This window comes from Microcaecilia unicolor, chromosome 6 (genome assembly GCF_901765095.1).
Source record: "Microcaecilia unicolor chromosome 6, aMicUni1.1, whole genome shotgun sequence".
In the NCBI taxonomy this organism is placed as follows: Eukaryota; Metazoa; Chordata; class Amphibia; order Gymnophiona; family Siphonopidae; genus Microcaecilia; species Microcaecilia unicolor.
In genome coordinates, this window is record NC_044036.1 from 121,040,127 (window position 1) to 121,055,179 (window position 15,053).

Below are 15,053 nucleotides of genomic sequence, written 5' to 3' on the forward strand. Positions count from 1 at the left end.
AGCTAGAATTTAGGACACTTTTCCTGGACCCTGTTTTTTCACGAATAAGGCCCCAAAAAGTGCCCTAAATGACCAGATGACCACTGGAGGGAATCGGGGATGACCTCCCCTGACTCCCCCAGTGGTCACTAACCCCCTCCCACCACAAAAAATGAAGTTTCTCAACTTTTATTTTCACCCTCAAATGTCATACCCAGCTCCCTGACAGCAGTATGCAGGTCACTGGAGGAGTTGTTAGGGGGTGCAGTGGACTTCAGGCAGGTGGACCCAGGCCCATCCCCCCTACCTGTTACAATTGTGCTGCTTAATGCTTATTAGTCGTCCACCCCCCCCAAACCCACTGTACCCACATGTAGGTGCCCCCTTCACCTCTTAGGGCTATAGTAATGGTGTAGACTTGTGGGCAGTGGGTTTTGAGGGGGATTTGGGGGGCTCAACACACAAGGGAAGGGTGCTATGCACCTGGGAGCTCTTTTACCTTTTTTTTTGTTTTTGTAAAAGTGCCCCCTAGGGTGCCCGGTTGGTGTCCTGGCATGTGAGGGGGACCAGTGCACTACGAATCCTGGCCCCTCCCACGAACAAATGCCTTGGATTTATTCGTTTTTGAGCTGGGCGCTTTCATTTTCCATTATCGCTGAAAAACAAAAACGCCCAGCTCACACATTGTTGAATAAAACATGGGCGTCTATTTTTTCCCAAAATACGGTTCGGTCCGCCCCTTCACGGACCCGTTCTTGGAGATAAACGCCCATGGAGATAGGCGTTTCGTTCAATTATGCCCCTCAAAGTCTCTAAAGTCATTGTAATTGATTCATCAGTACATTGTAAGCCACTTTGAGTCTGCTTTATGTGGAAAAAGTGGGGTATAAATGTTCAAAAATAAATAAAAATACATAAGGTGGGAGTGATGAAACAGACATATTTTTATCAGGAAGTGGCTAAACCATGTACATGTAAGCCTAAGTTATTCAGACATCTGTGTGAGTGGATTTGTTTTCAGTCAGCTGAAATTCCAGAGCTGTTTTACCTTGGCTTTCCTTTGACAGTTTTAACATCTACATTGAGATTTCACATTTCCATATCATGACTGTTTGCATTGTCATTGCACCAATATAAAGAGTTCTTAGTTTTGCATCTGTAACTGTATAAAACACTCCTATTCCCAGGCTTCTCACGCTGATATCAGTAGAATAACTGTAGCAACTAAAACTTATCAGTTTCTTTGCCATAGTTTGCCTAGAAAAGCAAAAATTGGCTTTAAAACACAATTATATATTGCTCTTGTTGTGCAGTGCTCCAAACATGAAGGCTGATGCAGACCTTTTATGCATCCCTATACTGGGTGTTCATTCGTATGGAAAAGATAAATTGGTTGCTCTGTTCACACTGTGAAGGGTAGTTCTATAAAGGGAACCTAAATATTTGGGCACACTCAGATATATGCTGTATTTAAAGTGCACTCTTTATAGAATAGATGTAACACGGGTCAAAAGTACATGCAAAAATACTCAAAAGTGGTGATGTCATCCAAACCTCCATAGACTCCACCTTCCACCAATATTATATATTTAAATATAATAAACCAAACCTCAACAACTCCCCGGGGAGTCTGTTCAACATTAACTCCTCACATTTGGAGACTCAATTCTTATCATTGTTTTGGAATATCCAACATATATACCAGCCTATCAGGTAAAAAAAAACTCCACTGAGCCAATTTGTGGGGAAAACTTGACAGCATAATCTTTTAAATAATGCATATACAGTGGTGGACATCTAGGAAATGATAAGAATTAACAGAGACAGAGCTCAAATCTAAAATACAAAAATTAAAAAATACATCAGACACGTGTGTGGAAAAAACTTACCTGAAAAGTTCCTAAGCAAGCTTGACCTCATACTGCTCGAGAATGTGGATCTTGCATCATCCACCAAGCTTCAAATATCACTCCTTGGACTCAAACAATGAGCCCATTCTTTTTCAACGTAATCCAGGAATTAAGTCAACATGCCATACATTCAATCAACTTCCACCCCACTGGTCTGTTCCTCCAAGGACCTCTTGTTTCATGATTACTGCTTCAGGAAGGAGAGCACTCATCAAATCCCTATGGTGCCAGATGGCACCCCAGCTTAAAACAGCACCATCATTCCATTCTACCATTCATGCACAGCTTATTATCAGCATCCTCAAATAAATGAATTCTACTCAATTGCATTGTTTAATCTGTTTGGTTCCACGGTGTCTAACTCATAAATCCAGCATTTCTTGTGCTGCCTTAACCATCTACTCATATCACCTACCCTTAAAGAGACCTTCAGTTGACGTATTGCCATGCATCGAAGCTCATTAAATTCATGTCCCACCTGTACACAATGACATACCAAAGGCTCTTCCATTTACTTTGAGGTCACACAATGCCTATGTTCAATCACTTATGGCTTCAGTGCTCTAGAAGTTTATCCAATATATATCAAACCGTAAGGACAGTGTAAAGTACAGCCAAAAGTACATGCCCATCTGTGGTAAGGTTGTACAAATATATGTGCACATCTCCTCTTGTGCACATAGTTGAATGTGCTATGCAGTCTGTTGTCACAAGTTTGGGGAACATCTGAGAGCCTCTTCATTTCATCTGACAGCTGTATCATTCTTTGGGACTTGCTAGACTGAACACTATTACTTGAAGGAGAACAGAATCACGAGAAGCACTTTTTCTCCAAGGATAAGCAGGCCAATAATTCTCACATGTGGGTAATACGGTCCACGTTTCCTGGTCCAGAGCTTGAAAAAGCTATATATAACTTTAAGAGCACATGCATGAGTGGCTTCCCGCCTGATTAAAGAGCACAGGATCTGCTATTCTCTTTTTTCTGCGGTGCGGAGAGGATATCATTTATGACAGCTCCTTACAGCCAGCTCAGGATTGCTTTGAGAGTGAATTTTCTTGTGTCTTCCTTGTTCTTTTGGTTTTTGTTGTTTTTTAAAAATATTGGCCTTTTTTTGGGGGGGTTCTCTTATTTCCCTTTCCCTTATGGTTTAGGTTATTTTTGCCATCTTTTAAGTTTCCTTAGTTTTTACCATGCTCAGTAGGCCGTACTTAGGCCTGAGCTTTGGTCAGGCTTTCCGATCTTTTTTGTGGTGCTTTGCACCTTTATTTCAGCACAGAGTCTTTTGATTTGGCCATGGCTGTTTTTCCCTTCCATGTCATCGAAGGTTCCCAGTGGCTTTAAACGTTGCAACTAGTGCCATAGGACCATCTCTGGCAAGGACACCCATTTTTTGGTGTTGTGTTTGGGGCCTGAGCATTCCCCATCTAACTGTGTTGTTTGTCTTCCTCTGAAGAAAAGAACCCAGTTGGCCAGAGAGGCTCAACGGGAAAAACTGTTTAGAGCCAGGTCCAAAGCCTCAACATCGTCATTGTCGTTTTCGATGTCAGCGTCGACAGTTTCATTGGCATTGAGTACATTAGTCCATATGGCTGCTAGGCCTGTAGACACTGGGAGTTGCCATGCATCAAGTGTGTCTCCACCTACCTTGACGTTGGTTGCTGTGCAGGCACCCTTGGACTGGTCAAAATTGGACCCAACCCCAAGGTGACATGAGGATTCGACGTCACCCAGGAATGTCAATGCTGGGCACTGGGGGAAGCCCAAGAAGTATCGACATCGATCTCCCTCATTGCACAGTGCCGGGAGCTGTGGGGCACCAAGGGAACACTCGGTACATGAGAAGCCTTGACGCCGAGAGGATCACTCCCCTTCCATACAAGAGGTGCCGGTTTCCATGTCGCCAGGACCAGGCACTTTCTCTGACCTCAACTATTCAGCAGCCTGTCTTTACACTGACACCCCAGCTTTTTCCCGATGTCAGCCCTCATTGAGTGCCTCCAGGCTTTGCTCCCTGAGCTTTTGACGGAGCTCATACATCAGAGTGCATCGGTGTCTGGGGTGCTTGCACCTGCCGTTCCTCTTGCTGCCAACTGCCTGCAGTGAGTTCTGTGGCGCTGGTGCCGCTTGCTGCCTCAGCGTCGACTACTGCCCATGTTGGTACCCCCTCAACATCGGTGGAGGACGCTTCACCGGAGTCAAGGCTGGAGCCAACACCTTGATGCCCTTCTCAATGACGTAGTTCCTTCTTGTCAAGGCAGGCTTGGTCCTATCCTTCCCATGAGGAGTTTCTCACTGACACCAATGAGGAGCACTCATGGGAGTCTGATGAGGATCTATGATACTTCTGGGAGGAGGAGTCCTATGGTATCCCATTGGACCCCTCCACAGGACAGAATAAAGTCTCCACCAGAGAGTCTTTCCTTCCCATCTTTTGTAAAGGAAATGGCAGCTGCTATTCCTTTGGAAGTGGAAGACGAGCCCGAGGCTAAAATGTTCGAGGTCTTGGACTACGAGTCTCCTCCTAGAGAGGCTGTGACAGTCCTGCTTTAAGAGATCTTGCTGGACATTCAAGTGAAGAACTGAGCATCCCCTCTGTCGGTCCCTGGCCTCCCTAAGAAGATTGACACCATGCACCGGATTCAGTCTTCCCTGGGATTTAATAGGCCGCAGTTGCCTCATCATTCCTTGGTGATGAAATCTGCGCACAAAAGAGCCAGGAGTTCTAGGGACTACGCTTAGATACCCCCTGGCAAAAAGCAGCTAGAACCCTGGATTCTTTTGGGCGTAAGATGTATCAGGCCTCGATGCTCATCTCCCTTATTTAATCATACCAGCTACATACGAGCCTGTACTTGCAGTCCTTGGTGCATAGTATGTCTGATTTGGCAGACTCTCTCCCACTGGAGCAGGCCGAGTCACTTCACAAGTTGTTCAAGCAGCAGAAGACATGTCATAAGTTCTTGGCCAGGGGCGCCTATGATACTTTTAATGTTTATGATTATTTCTTTACTTGATATACCACCTTTATATGTGGCATCCAGGATCTCTTAAGGCTGCGGGTCTGACTTGGACCTGCAGTCCAGTAGAGGTTGGCAGATGCCACATGCTGGGAGGATAACCTTTTTGGACAGAATGTGGAGGAGGTCACTGACCTCATCAAGAAACATACTGATACTATCAACACTCTCTCTCTCTCACCGGACACCTTCTGCAACTGCCTCCTCCTCTAGGAGGTTTTTGGTCAAGTCAAAGAGAGGTCCCTACTATTCACAGAGGTGTAGGTACATTTCTTCTTCTCAGCAGGCTCAGCCCTAGCGAGTTTGTTTTGTCAACAGCAAGCACCTAAGTCCCAGACAGCTCCCCAGTCAAAACCAAGGACTGGGTTTTGATTGACTCCTGTGGAGCCTAGCCAAAGTAAAAGTGACGTTGGACGACCTGTTCAGGGGAAGGCCGAAGTTTATACAAGAAAGGTGGCTCCTTGTAACCTCCGACTGGTGGGTACATCAAATTGTCTCGGTTGCGCCCTGCATTGTCGACAGAGACCACCAGATTCCCCATTGAGATCAAGTCATTTTGATCTCAGCACAAGCAGGTACTTGCAGAGGAACTCTCCGCCCTTCTCAAGGCCCGTGTTGTTGAACCCATTCCACCAGGAGAAAAAGGGAAGGGATTCTATTCCAGGTACTTCCTTGTGCAAAAGAAGTCAGAGGAATGTGTCCCATCCTAAACTAAGGGCCCTAAACAAATTCCTAGTCAAAGAAAAGTTCAGGATGGTTTCCCTAGGTTCCTTTCTCTCCATGATTCATGAAAACAATTGGCTATGCTCCGAGGTCTTGAAGGATGATTACACTCGCATCCCGATACTTTCAGATCACAGGAAGTATCTTCAATTTCGGCTGGGGACACATCACTTCCAGTATCGCATGTTACCTTTTGGCCTTATGTCGGCTCTCAGAATCTTTACCAAAGGTCTAGCAATAGTCGCATGTGTCCCCTTATCCATGGAGTCCATGTGTCCCCTTATCTAGACAATTGGCTGATGAAGAGCATGTTGAGGGACGGTGCTCAGGAGTCCATACGGAGAACTATTTGAGTGTAGGGAACGCCTAGGGTTCATTTTAAACTACCACAAGTCCCATCTACTCCATCCAACAATTGTAGTTCATTGGAGTCCAGCTAGATACACGGCAGGTGTGAGCTTTCCTCCCTGTGCCGAGATCAGACACTCTTGCCACTCAGGTTCGAGCCAGTCAGCTGGTCACAGCTCAGCAAATGTTGAGTTTGGCTTCCACCGTCCTTGTGACATCCATGGCATATCTTCATATGAGAACTGCCCAGTGAACCTTAGCTTCCCAGTGGTGTCAGGCCACGGAGAACCTAGCGGATGCCATCTAAGTGTCCCTAGAGCTGGTTCAATCTTTACTCTGGTGGACGATTTGATCCAGTTTGACAGACTTGCATTTCAAATTCCTTAGCTCCAAAAGGTGCTGACGATGGATGCATCCTACTTGAACTGGAGTGCCCATTTAGACAGGCTTCACACTCAAGGTGCCTGGTCAGCAATCTGGAATGCTCCATGCTTTCAGAGATCGGCTGCTGAACCAAATTATACTCATTCAGATGTGTTGCAATGTATTACATCAACAAGCGGGGGCCACCAGATCATGCCATATGACATTGGGCAACCCGGTATGGGATGGCCCTCAAAGTCACTTATCTGTCGGGCAAATCCAACAGCCTGGCCAACAGACTACGCAGGGTTATGCAACCACACAAATGATCCCTCAGCATGGGCATTGCCCACAAGATCTTACAGAGTGGGACACCCCCTCAGTGGATCTCTTTGCCACTTGGTTCAATCATAAGGTCCTCCAGTACTGTTCAAAACTTCAGGCCCTTGACAGACTAGCATTGAATGCCTTCCTCCATTGGGCGATTGGTCTTCTATATGTGTATCCTTCCATACCTCTTGTGGGGAAGACTTTGCTGAAACTCAAGCAAGACTGCGGGACCATGATCCTGATCGCCCTATATTGGCCCAGGCACATCTGGTTCCCTCTTCTTCTGGAGTTATCCTCCGAAGAACCTTGGAGATTGGAGTGTTTTCCAACTCTCATCACTCAGAACGAGAGGTCTCTTCTTCACTCAACGTCCAATCTCTGGCCCTCACAGCTTGGATGTTGAAAGCGTAGAGTTTGCTTTCTTGCATTTTCCGGAGGGTGTCTCCAAGGTCCTGCTGGCTTCCAGGAAAGATTCCACTAAGAGATGTTAAAACTCTTTCAAGTGGAAGAAGTTTGCCATCTGGTGTGACTGCAAGGTCCTAGATCCTATTTTCTGTCCTACATAGACCCTGCTTGAACACCTTCTACATCTCTCTGAGTCTGGTCTCAAGACCAACCCTGTAAGGGTTCACCTCGGTGCAATTAGTGCTTATCATCTTGTAGAGGGCAAGCCCATCTCTGGACAACTTCTATTTCTTCAATTTATGAGAGGTTTGCTGTTGGCAAAGCCCCCTGTCAAGCCTCCACCAGTGTCATGGGTTTCAACGTCGTTCTCACCCAGCTGATGAAAGCTCCTTTTGAGCCTCCGAATTCCTGTCATCTTATGTACTTGACCTGGAAAGTCATTTTCTTGGTGGCTGTTACGTCAGCTCATAGGGTCAGTGAACTTCAAGCCTTAGTAGTGGATGCACCTTATACTAAGTTTATTCACAACAGAGTAGTTCTCTGCACAACCCTAAGTTCTTGCCGAAGGTGCTGTTGGAGTTCCATCTGAACCAGTCGATTGTCTTGTCAACATTTTTTCCACGACCTCATGCTCATCCTGGCGAAAGCAACTTGCACACCTTGGACTACAAGAGAGCATTGGCCTACTACATGGAGCGGACAAGGCCCCACAGACAGTCCACCCAGCTTTTTGTTTCTTTTGATCCAAACAGGATGGGGATTTCCATCAGGAAATGCACCACCTCAATTTAGCTGGCAGATTGCATTTCCTTCAGTTATGCCCAGGCTAGGCTGGCCTTGGAGGGTCATATCCTGGCTCATAATGTCAGAGCCATGGCAGCGTCGGTAGCCCACTTGAGGTCAGCCTCCATGAAGAAATTTGCAAGGCTGCAATGTGGTCGTCAGTCCACACATTCACATCTTACTACTGCCTTGAGCAGGATACTTGACATGACAGTCGGTTGGGCAGTCAGTGTTGCAGAATCTAGGGTCTAGAATCCACTCCACCCTCCTAGGCCCGTTTATTCTGTTCCTTGCTGCACTCATTTAGATTGTATATAGTTTCAGGTTAATCTGTGTAATGTCCTCGCTGTTGCGAGACCCAATTGACCAATGTTTGTTGTTTTGGGTGAGCCTGGATGCTAGTGATTCCCCATGTATGAGAATATGCAAGCCTGCTAGTCCTCGGAGAAAGCCTTTTGTAGCAGGTATTCTCCGAGGACAGCAGGCTTCATATTCTTACAGTCCCGCCCTCCTCCCCTTGGAGTTGTCGCCTTCATTATTTTTATTTTTATTCTTTTGCTTTGAAATTTAACTGAGAGGACTGCGTTCTCGCGGTGGGTGGGAAGGCAATCGCACATGTACAGTGGAGCATGGCTCGCGCTTCACAAAGCTCTGGATTTTTTACTTTGGCATAAATGCCGGACTGGACGACGTGGACTGGCGTCGACTTATGTGTGAGAATATGAATCCTGCTGTCCTCGGAGAATGTCTGCTACAGGTAAGTATCTTCGCTTTTTCACATGGGTGATATGGGTATTTGTTCAGGAGTGCGATGCAGTGTTACCACAAGAGCAACAACTGACTGTACTGGTGTCGTGACTTTCTTACATGACTCATCTCTTCAGGAACTTCCTGTCCAACGAAATCACATTGCTAAGGTGATCCCGTCCACCACACCACAGACTTAATCTTACCAGACTAACGATGACCCTCCACAACTTAATATTTGTATACCTAAACTAATTGTAAGCCACATTGAACTTGCCAATAGGTTGGAAAATGTGGGGTACAAATGCAGAAAATAAAATAAATAAAATAAAACTGGTTTGTACTAGTTTGCAGATAAAACCGTTATCAGGCCTCTGGCTACACTGAACAGGATGTGCTGAGGGCTGCAGTAACAGGCCCCAGAACAAATATGTACAGAGCACAGGTCTTATCTGAGTTTGTAGACATTCCTGTATAACAACATCAGCAGAAACCACATTGTGAAACAGAAGTATTAGGAATAGGCCTGAAAATTCTAGAACATTGATACTTTGTTCCTTACATAAATGAAGTAATAATTTAAGAACTGTGCTGTATGTTTACTGAGGTTTCCCTCTGACTATATTATATTTGGTTTAAAGATCAGAATCCATTCCATTGTGACATATATTTATTATTTGTTACTTTGTATCCCACATTTTCCACCATTTGTAGGCTCAGTGTGCTTACATTAGGCGCCGGTGTGAACAAATACAGGGTGATGTTGTGGTAAGATCAAGTTCATGTGGCACAGCCACATTAGGGAATCGGAGAACGGAAGAGTTGTGTATGTCCATTACGTTCTTTAGTTTGGTTGTGTTGCAGAGATTAGGCATTTAAAGTTGGATCGGTACGGTATGCCTTTTAAACAGGTTGTTTTTATATGCAATAAAAGGGAATCAGGAGGGGGGATAAATACTTTTTACATCACGTAGCACCTTAGAATTACAATGAAATGAAGGACCTTTGAGTGCAAAGTAGAAGGTCTATCTCAGTTTCATGGCAAATGTGATGACCCTCGATCACTAGAGGTCAAAGGGAAAGAGTGTGAGAAACACATGGTCTGTTTGTCCTTTGATTTTGAGATGGCATCAAGAGCCTTTGCAGTAGGTATCAGTGCCTATAGACTCATATGGCTGCAAGCCTCAGACCTAAATTCTGATGTGCAGGAACTGCTTGCTGACATTCCTCTGTCTCTGGGTCCTCATCAAGGAGGTACTAGAGTGGGACACCAAGGAAGCACTTCCATCCTTCAAAGAAGCATTACCTTCTTTCCCTTCACCCTGTAGGGATCTCACTATCATTATCATTCCAGATTGCTGGGAACTCAGAAACTAAAGGAACTAGGATGTAGCCACAATCCCAGAATCAATATTAAAGAACCTTCTAAACTGTTGGCCCAATATATTCTTGAGCACGTTGTTTCTCAGTATAATATGGAAATACCACCAAATTGCCTACTGGCAAAGAACTCTACTTTCTGTCCTAGACTTAAGGACCTTGAACTAGTTTCTCATAAGGGAAAGGGAAATGGGACGTGATATACTGCCTTTCTGAGGTTTTTTGCAACTACATACAAGCGGTTTACATATATTCAGGTACTTATTTTGTACCAGGGGCAATGGAGAGTTAAGTGACTTGCCCAGAGTTCACAAGGAGCTGCAGTGGGAATCAAACTCAGTTCCCCAGAATCAAGGTCCACTGCACTAACCACTAGGCTACTCCAGTTCATGATGAATTGCCTGGGCACCTTAGTCCCCTTTCTTCCTGGTCTAAAGGAATGTTAACAGCTAGTCAAAGGCCAACAGAATTTGGGTTTGGTTTGGTTTCAAATCTCTTTTATTAAATTTAAATGAACAATAAACAAAAGTCACACTTATAAAAACAAGAACAAAATGAGCATATAAATAAATGAACAAATATATCAAAACATGCAAGTAGTTAATAAATGTTGGCACCCTGTTTTAGCATTGTCCTTTATATGTGTAACTAAGTGGTTTAATAGATAACTTAGGACATCATTTTTATAGGCCTAAATTAAACCGCTTTAGCTACATAAATTGTACTACTATCAGTATAGTTGGAAGTTCTGCCCTTCTTCCCCTGGCACTATTTGTATAATTCCACAGTTTTTAAAGGGATTTTCAGTGATACTATCCACAGATAGGGGACTTACACATGTAGAGGGAAATTCTATAACAATGCACCTATGTTTAGGTATCTTTCCTTTATAGAAGTAGGATATATGTATATTTACAGAATAGTGGTTAGCAGGGGCATAATGGCCAGACACCCAATTTTGGGTGGGCAGAAGAACTGTGCCTTGTCCCACAAGTGATTTGGTCTCTCTCTCTCTCTTGCCTGCATGCCATATTGTCTCGCAAACATCCCCCCTCCCCCGCATACCTTTTAAATAGCAGCAACTAATACACACTGCTCATGTTGGCCCCATAGCCTTCCCTCTGATGCAACTTCCTGTTTCCACCTAGGCAGGAATACATCAGAGGGAAGGCTGTGGGGCCGGTTCGAGCAGTATGTATCAATTGCTGCTCACTGCAGGCAAAAATCTGCTATTTACAAGGTATGCAAGAGGGACAGTTGTTGAGAGTTTTCAGCTGGTGGGGCTTGGCCCTGCCAGCCACATCACAGGTATGCCAGGCCCACCCAGGCCCACCCTTGGCTACGCCACTGGTGGTTAGGCAGATTTTTCACATTTACACATATGCGCAAAGTGCGTTGCTTGTATATGCTGGTATTGTAGTCATTTACACACGCATCTGGCATATAAGTAATAGTCCCCTTTATAGAATTTACCTCAGTGATGACTACTAATCATATAAGTTTTTTTTGAATACTGACTATTCATTATTTTGTACATTTTAATGATTCCTTGTTACGATATACATTCTTATAGATGTTTTTTTTTCCAGGATATTAGCTCCTAACAGCAGTTGTGAAGATGCCTGGACTCTTTGTAACTTTTTAACAACTACTGAGGTAGGAAATGCAGTTTCAGACCAGACAAAAAGATGCTATTTACCAGCTGCAAAACAATAATAATATTGGAGTTTATTAATTGGCCCAATTTACATTTTGAGCTTTTATCATTATGATCCAAGGAAGACAAAGCTGCTGGGGACTGTTTGTAAACACACATGACTTATTCATCTAATTTGTGCATGATTGGTAATTTTTTGTTTCCTATCAACAGTCAGAGTCAGATGAAAATCTTGTGATTAGCCCTGTATTCTAAAGCAACAAGCAGATTGATACTGTACATATAGCAGCCTTCTCACATACTGGAGCTGAGGGATACTCCTGAGGCCAATGCACAAACAGTTAAGATCTGTGGCCAAATTTCCCAAAAACCTTCTTTCCCAATGCACACAGATTATTAAAGGGTTCTCTAATGATAGGCTTAAAAAGTATTAAATAGTCACAATAAATTCAAAGGTAAAAAGGTAGCTGAGAGTGTGTTCTTAATTATGATAACATTCCATTTATTGGGCCTTTCAGTAATGCAGAAGGATATACAAAAGAATTGATAGAAAAACAAAGAGACAAACAGACCATGAGAAGACTCATGGTCTCCTCTCAGCATTGCTTTCTCCTTCCAGCTCATACATCCTTCATAGCTAACATACAGACTGAACATTCCTCTGTATGATACTTTTATTCTTCTTTAAGTTGGTTAGTAGCCTCCCTTTCTTCTTTATTAGCCTTTCATATCTATCCTTTAGCTTTTGGGCATGGTTTAAGCTTTATTCTTTTATTACTCCTCTCACTCTCTTTTTTAAGTAAGCAAACAGATTGTCGCGTTCTCGAGGGCCTTGGCATGCTGTCAGGTCCTCAAGGCAGCACTGGGAATCGTGAGCCCTTAAGACCGTCTTGGAACTGGACGTCCGGAAGGACCGGACCGGAACTCTGGACTGGAAGTAGGCAACTGAACCGGCAGAACAGGAACCGCTTCACCTGTACTTAGCCACCTTTCCGCTAGAGTTGAGCTCTAGCGTGCAGGCGGCCGACAGGACTTGTAGGGCAAGGCCGGAACTGAAGATCCAGAGGACCCACCTTGGTTCTAGGAAACACAGGGGAACAATACTAGACTGCACTAAGCGCTGCACGCAGCCGCTAAGCCAGGCACACCAGACAGACAGAAGCTTATCAGGAGCAGGAACTAGAGCAGACATGCAAGCAAGGAAGAAGGGGAGACAGGGAATACCCACAGGGCAAACCCACTAGCTAGGTCGAGGCAGGTAACAGGTGTTTTAAATGCCCCCTCTTGTAGACCTCTTTCTGACTCCGTCACATGGGGGGCTAAAGGTACTTATTTCATATATCAGGTTCTGTATAGTTTCTCTAACCTCCATTGTCACCCAATCATAAGGGGGTGGCATTAGGAGCTGTAATTGAGAACTAATTCCCATAACTACTGCTTTCTGTCCAAAACTGAGTGTCACTTGTATGTGATCTACCTTGTAGGCTAAATGTTAGGTGAAGAGAAGAGAAGATAGACTCAATAAAAATAGAGGCAGAGATAGGTTTAGATAGATAAGTACATTTTATTTCTTACCCAAAGACAAGCCTTCAAGTTGATACAAATACAGACATCAGACAGATTCTGGGTTAATCTGCACAGCGCCCTGCCGTCTGAGAGAAGCGTTGGAGAGGACTCTCAACTAAGGCAAAATCTCCCATCTTTTATACCCTATCCTCCTCCATAGAAGTTAATGGTGAGATACCTAGCTCCTAATATTTCGCATTTCTGAGAGCATACTTTCCCCATGCGGTCTGCTGCCTGATGTGCCCACCTCCTTCCGTTCTCAGCTACTGCTAATTATCAACATGTTTTGGGAAGCGTTGAGATAACAGTTTCACATCTTCCGGCTGCAATACTTTTCATACCTTTCATACCATCTCATGAACTCTGTATTACCTCTGTATCATTATATACCAAAACTAATAAGCTCCATTTTATTCATCTGATCTTTCATTACAGGTGCTATATTTGATTTAAAAGTTGTACCAGTTTGTATCAGGACTCATTGTTCAGACCTGCTTTTTGCAGATTCTCAAATATTAAATCACTTGCTTATTGTTTGGCCTAATCAGTACTTTTCAAGTTGTCATAGGCTGCATAGGCTGCATAGCTCTGGCCATCACTATTCCAGTGGTAGCCTTAAAGCTAGGCCATATATTAACACAGGGTAAATCCCACAGAAGATACACGCTAGCTAGACAGATACAGGAATCAGGATACATAAGCAGGGATCCGGATAAGCACACCGGATATACAAGCAAGGTACAAGGTAGACACACAGGACAGAAGGTAGCTAGGCAGAACGGAAAGCCGGATAACACTAGCTAGTCAAAACCAGGACTCAGGATGAACAAGCAAGGACCAGGACGTGCACACAGGATATACAAGTATCAGGATGTGCACACAGGGAAGATGGCAGCTAGGCAGAGCGGAAAGCCGGATAACACTAGCTAGCCAAAACCAGGACTCAGGATGAACAAGCAAGGACCAGGATGTGCACACAGGATATACAAGGTTCAGGATGTGCACACAGAATATACAAGCAAGGAGTAGGGCAGGCTGCAAATACAGACTAAAGGCAGAAAGCTAGCAGCCCACAGGTACTGGGAACCGAAGGGCACTAGCCCACACAGAACGGCAAGCAGCCCACAGGTACTAAACAGAAGGGCAAGCCCCCACAGAAGGGCAAGAAGCCCACAGGTACTAAACAGAAGGGCAGCCCACTCAGAAGGGCAAGAAGCCCACAGGTACTAAGCAGAAGGGCAAGCCCACACAGAAGGGCAAGAAGCCCACAGGTACCAGACAGAAGGGCAAGAAGCCCACACAGAAGACAGGCTTAGAAGCAGCGCAGCAACACACTAACTAACCTGTTGGCCTCTGGGTATGACACCAGACAATGACACCATGCGAAGGCACTGACTGCAAGCACAGGCCTTCCTTATAAAGGAACTCACTGATGAGTCACCACCAGCAGGACAGAAGCAGGAAGTTCCTTGCCTCCAAACAGAGGCTTGACACACAGAGGAAGTGAGCCCACAGGAAGGACAAGCAGGAGCCATCTTGGATACTGGCATAGAGGCGGCGGCAGCCATCTTGGAAGAGGCATAGCCCACACAGGTGAGGTCCAGTAAAGCAATCAGCACACAGAGCCAGAGAGAAACTAAGACAGAGACAGACACAGAGACAAGCAGAAGCCAGCACAGCCACTGACTCCCAGAAACAGGGTAAGTCTGAGGGGTGGTCACGGCCACAGACGTGACACAGATCTCCTGTTTTCCAGTCACATATCTATGCACTCTGTCATTCTGTTGTGCCTCTGTGATCCCCAGTGTTCCTTGTCTCTTAGAACAGGCCAGTTGATCAAC

General features: G+C 44.8%; 1 protein-coding gene across 1 annotated transcript in view; it reads left to right on the top strand.

Moving 5' to 3' along the window:
- SWT1 (SWT1 RNA endoribonuclease homolog) overlaps positions 1 to 15,053 on the top strand; it is a 391,485-nt gene that overhangs the window by 347,372 nt on the left and 29,060 nt on the right. The window contains exon 18 of the mRNA XM_030205715.1: positions 11,579 to 11,645. Coding sequence (XP_030061575.1) covers positions 11,579 to 11,645 — 67 coding nt within the window. The remainder of the gene's footprint in view (positions 1 to 11,578; positions 11,646 to 15,053) is intronic.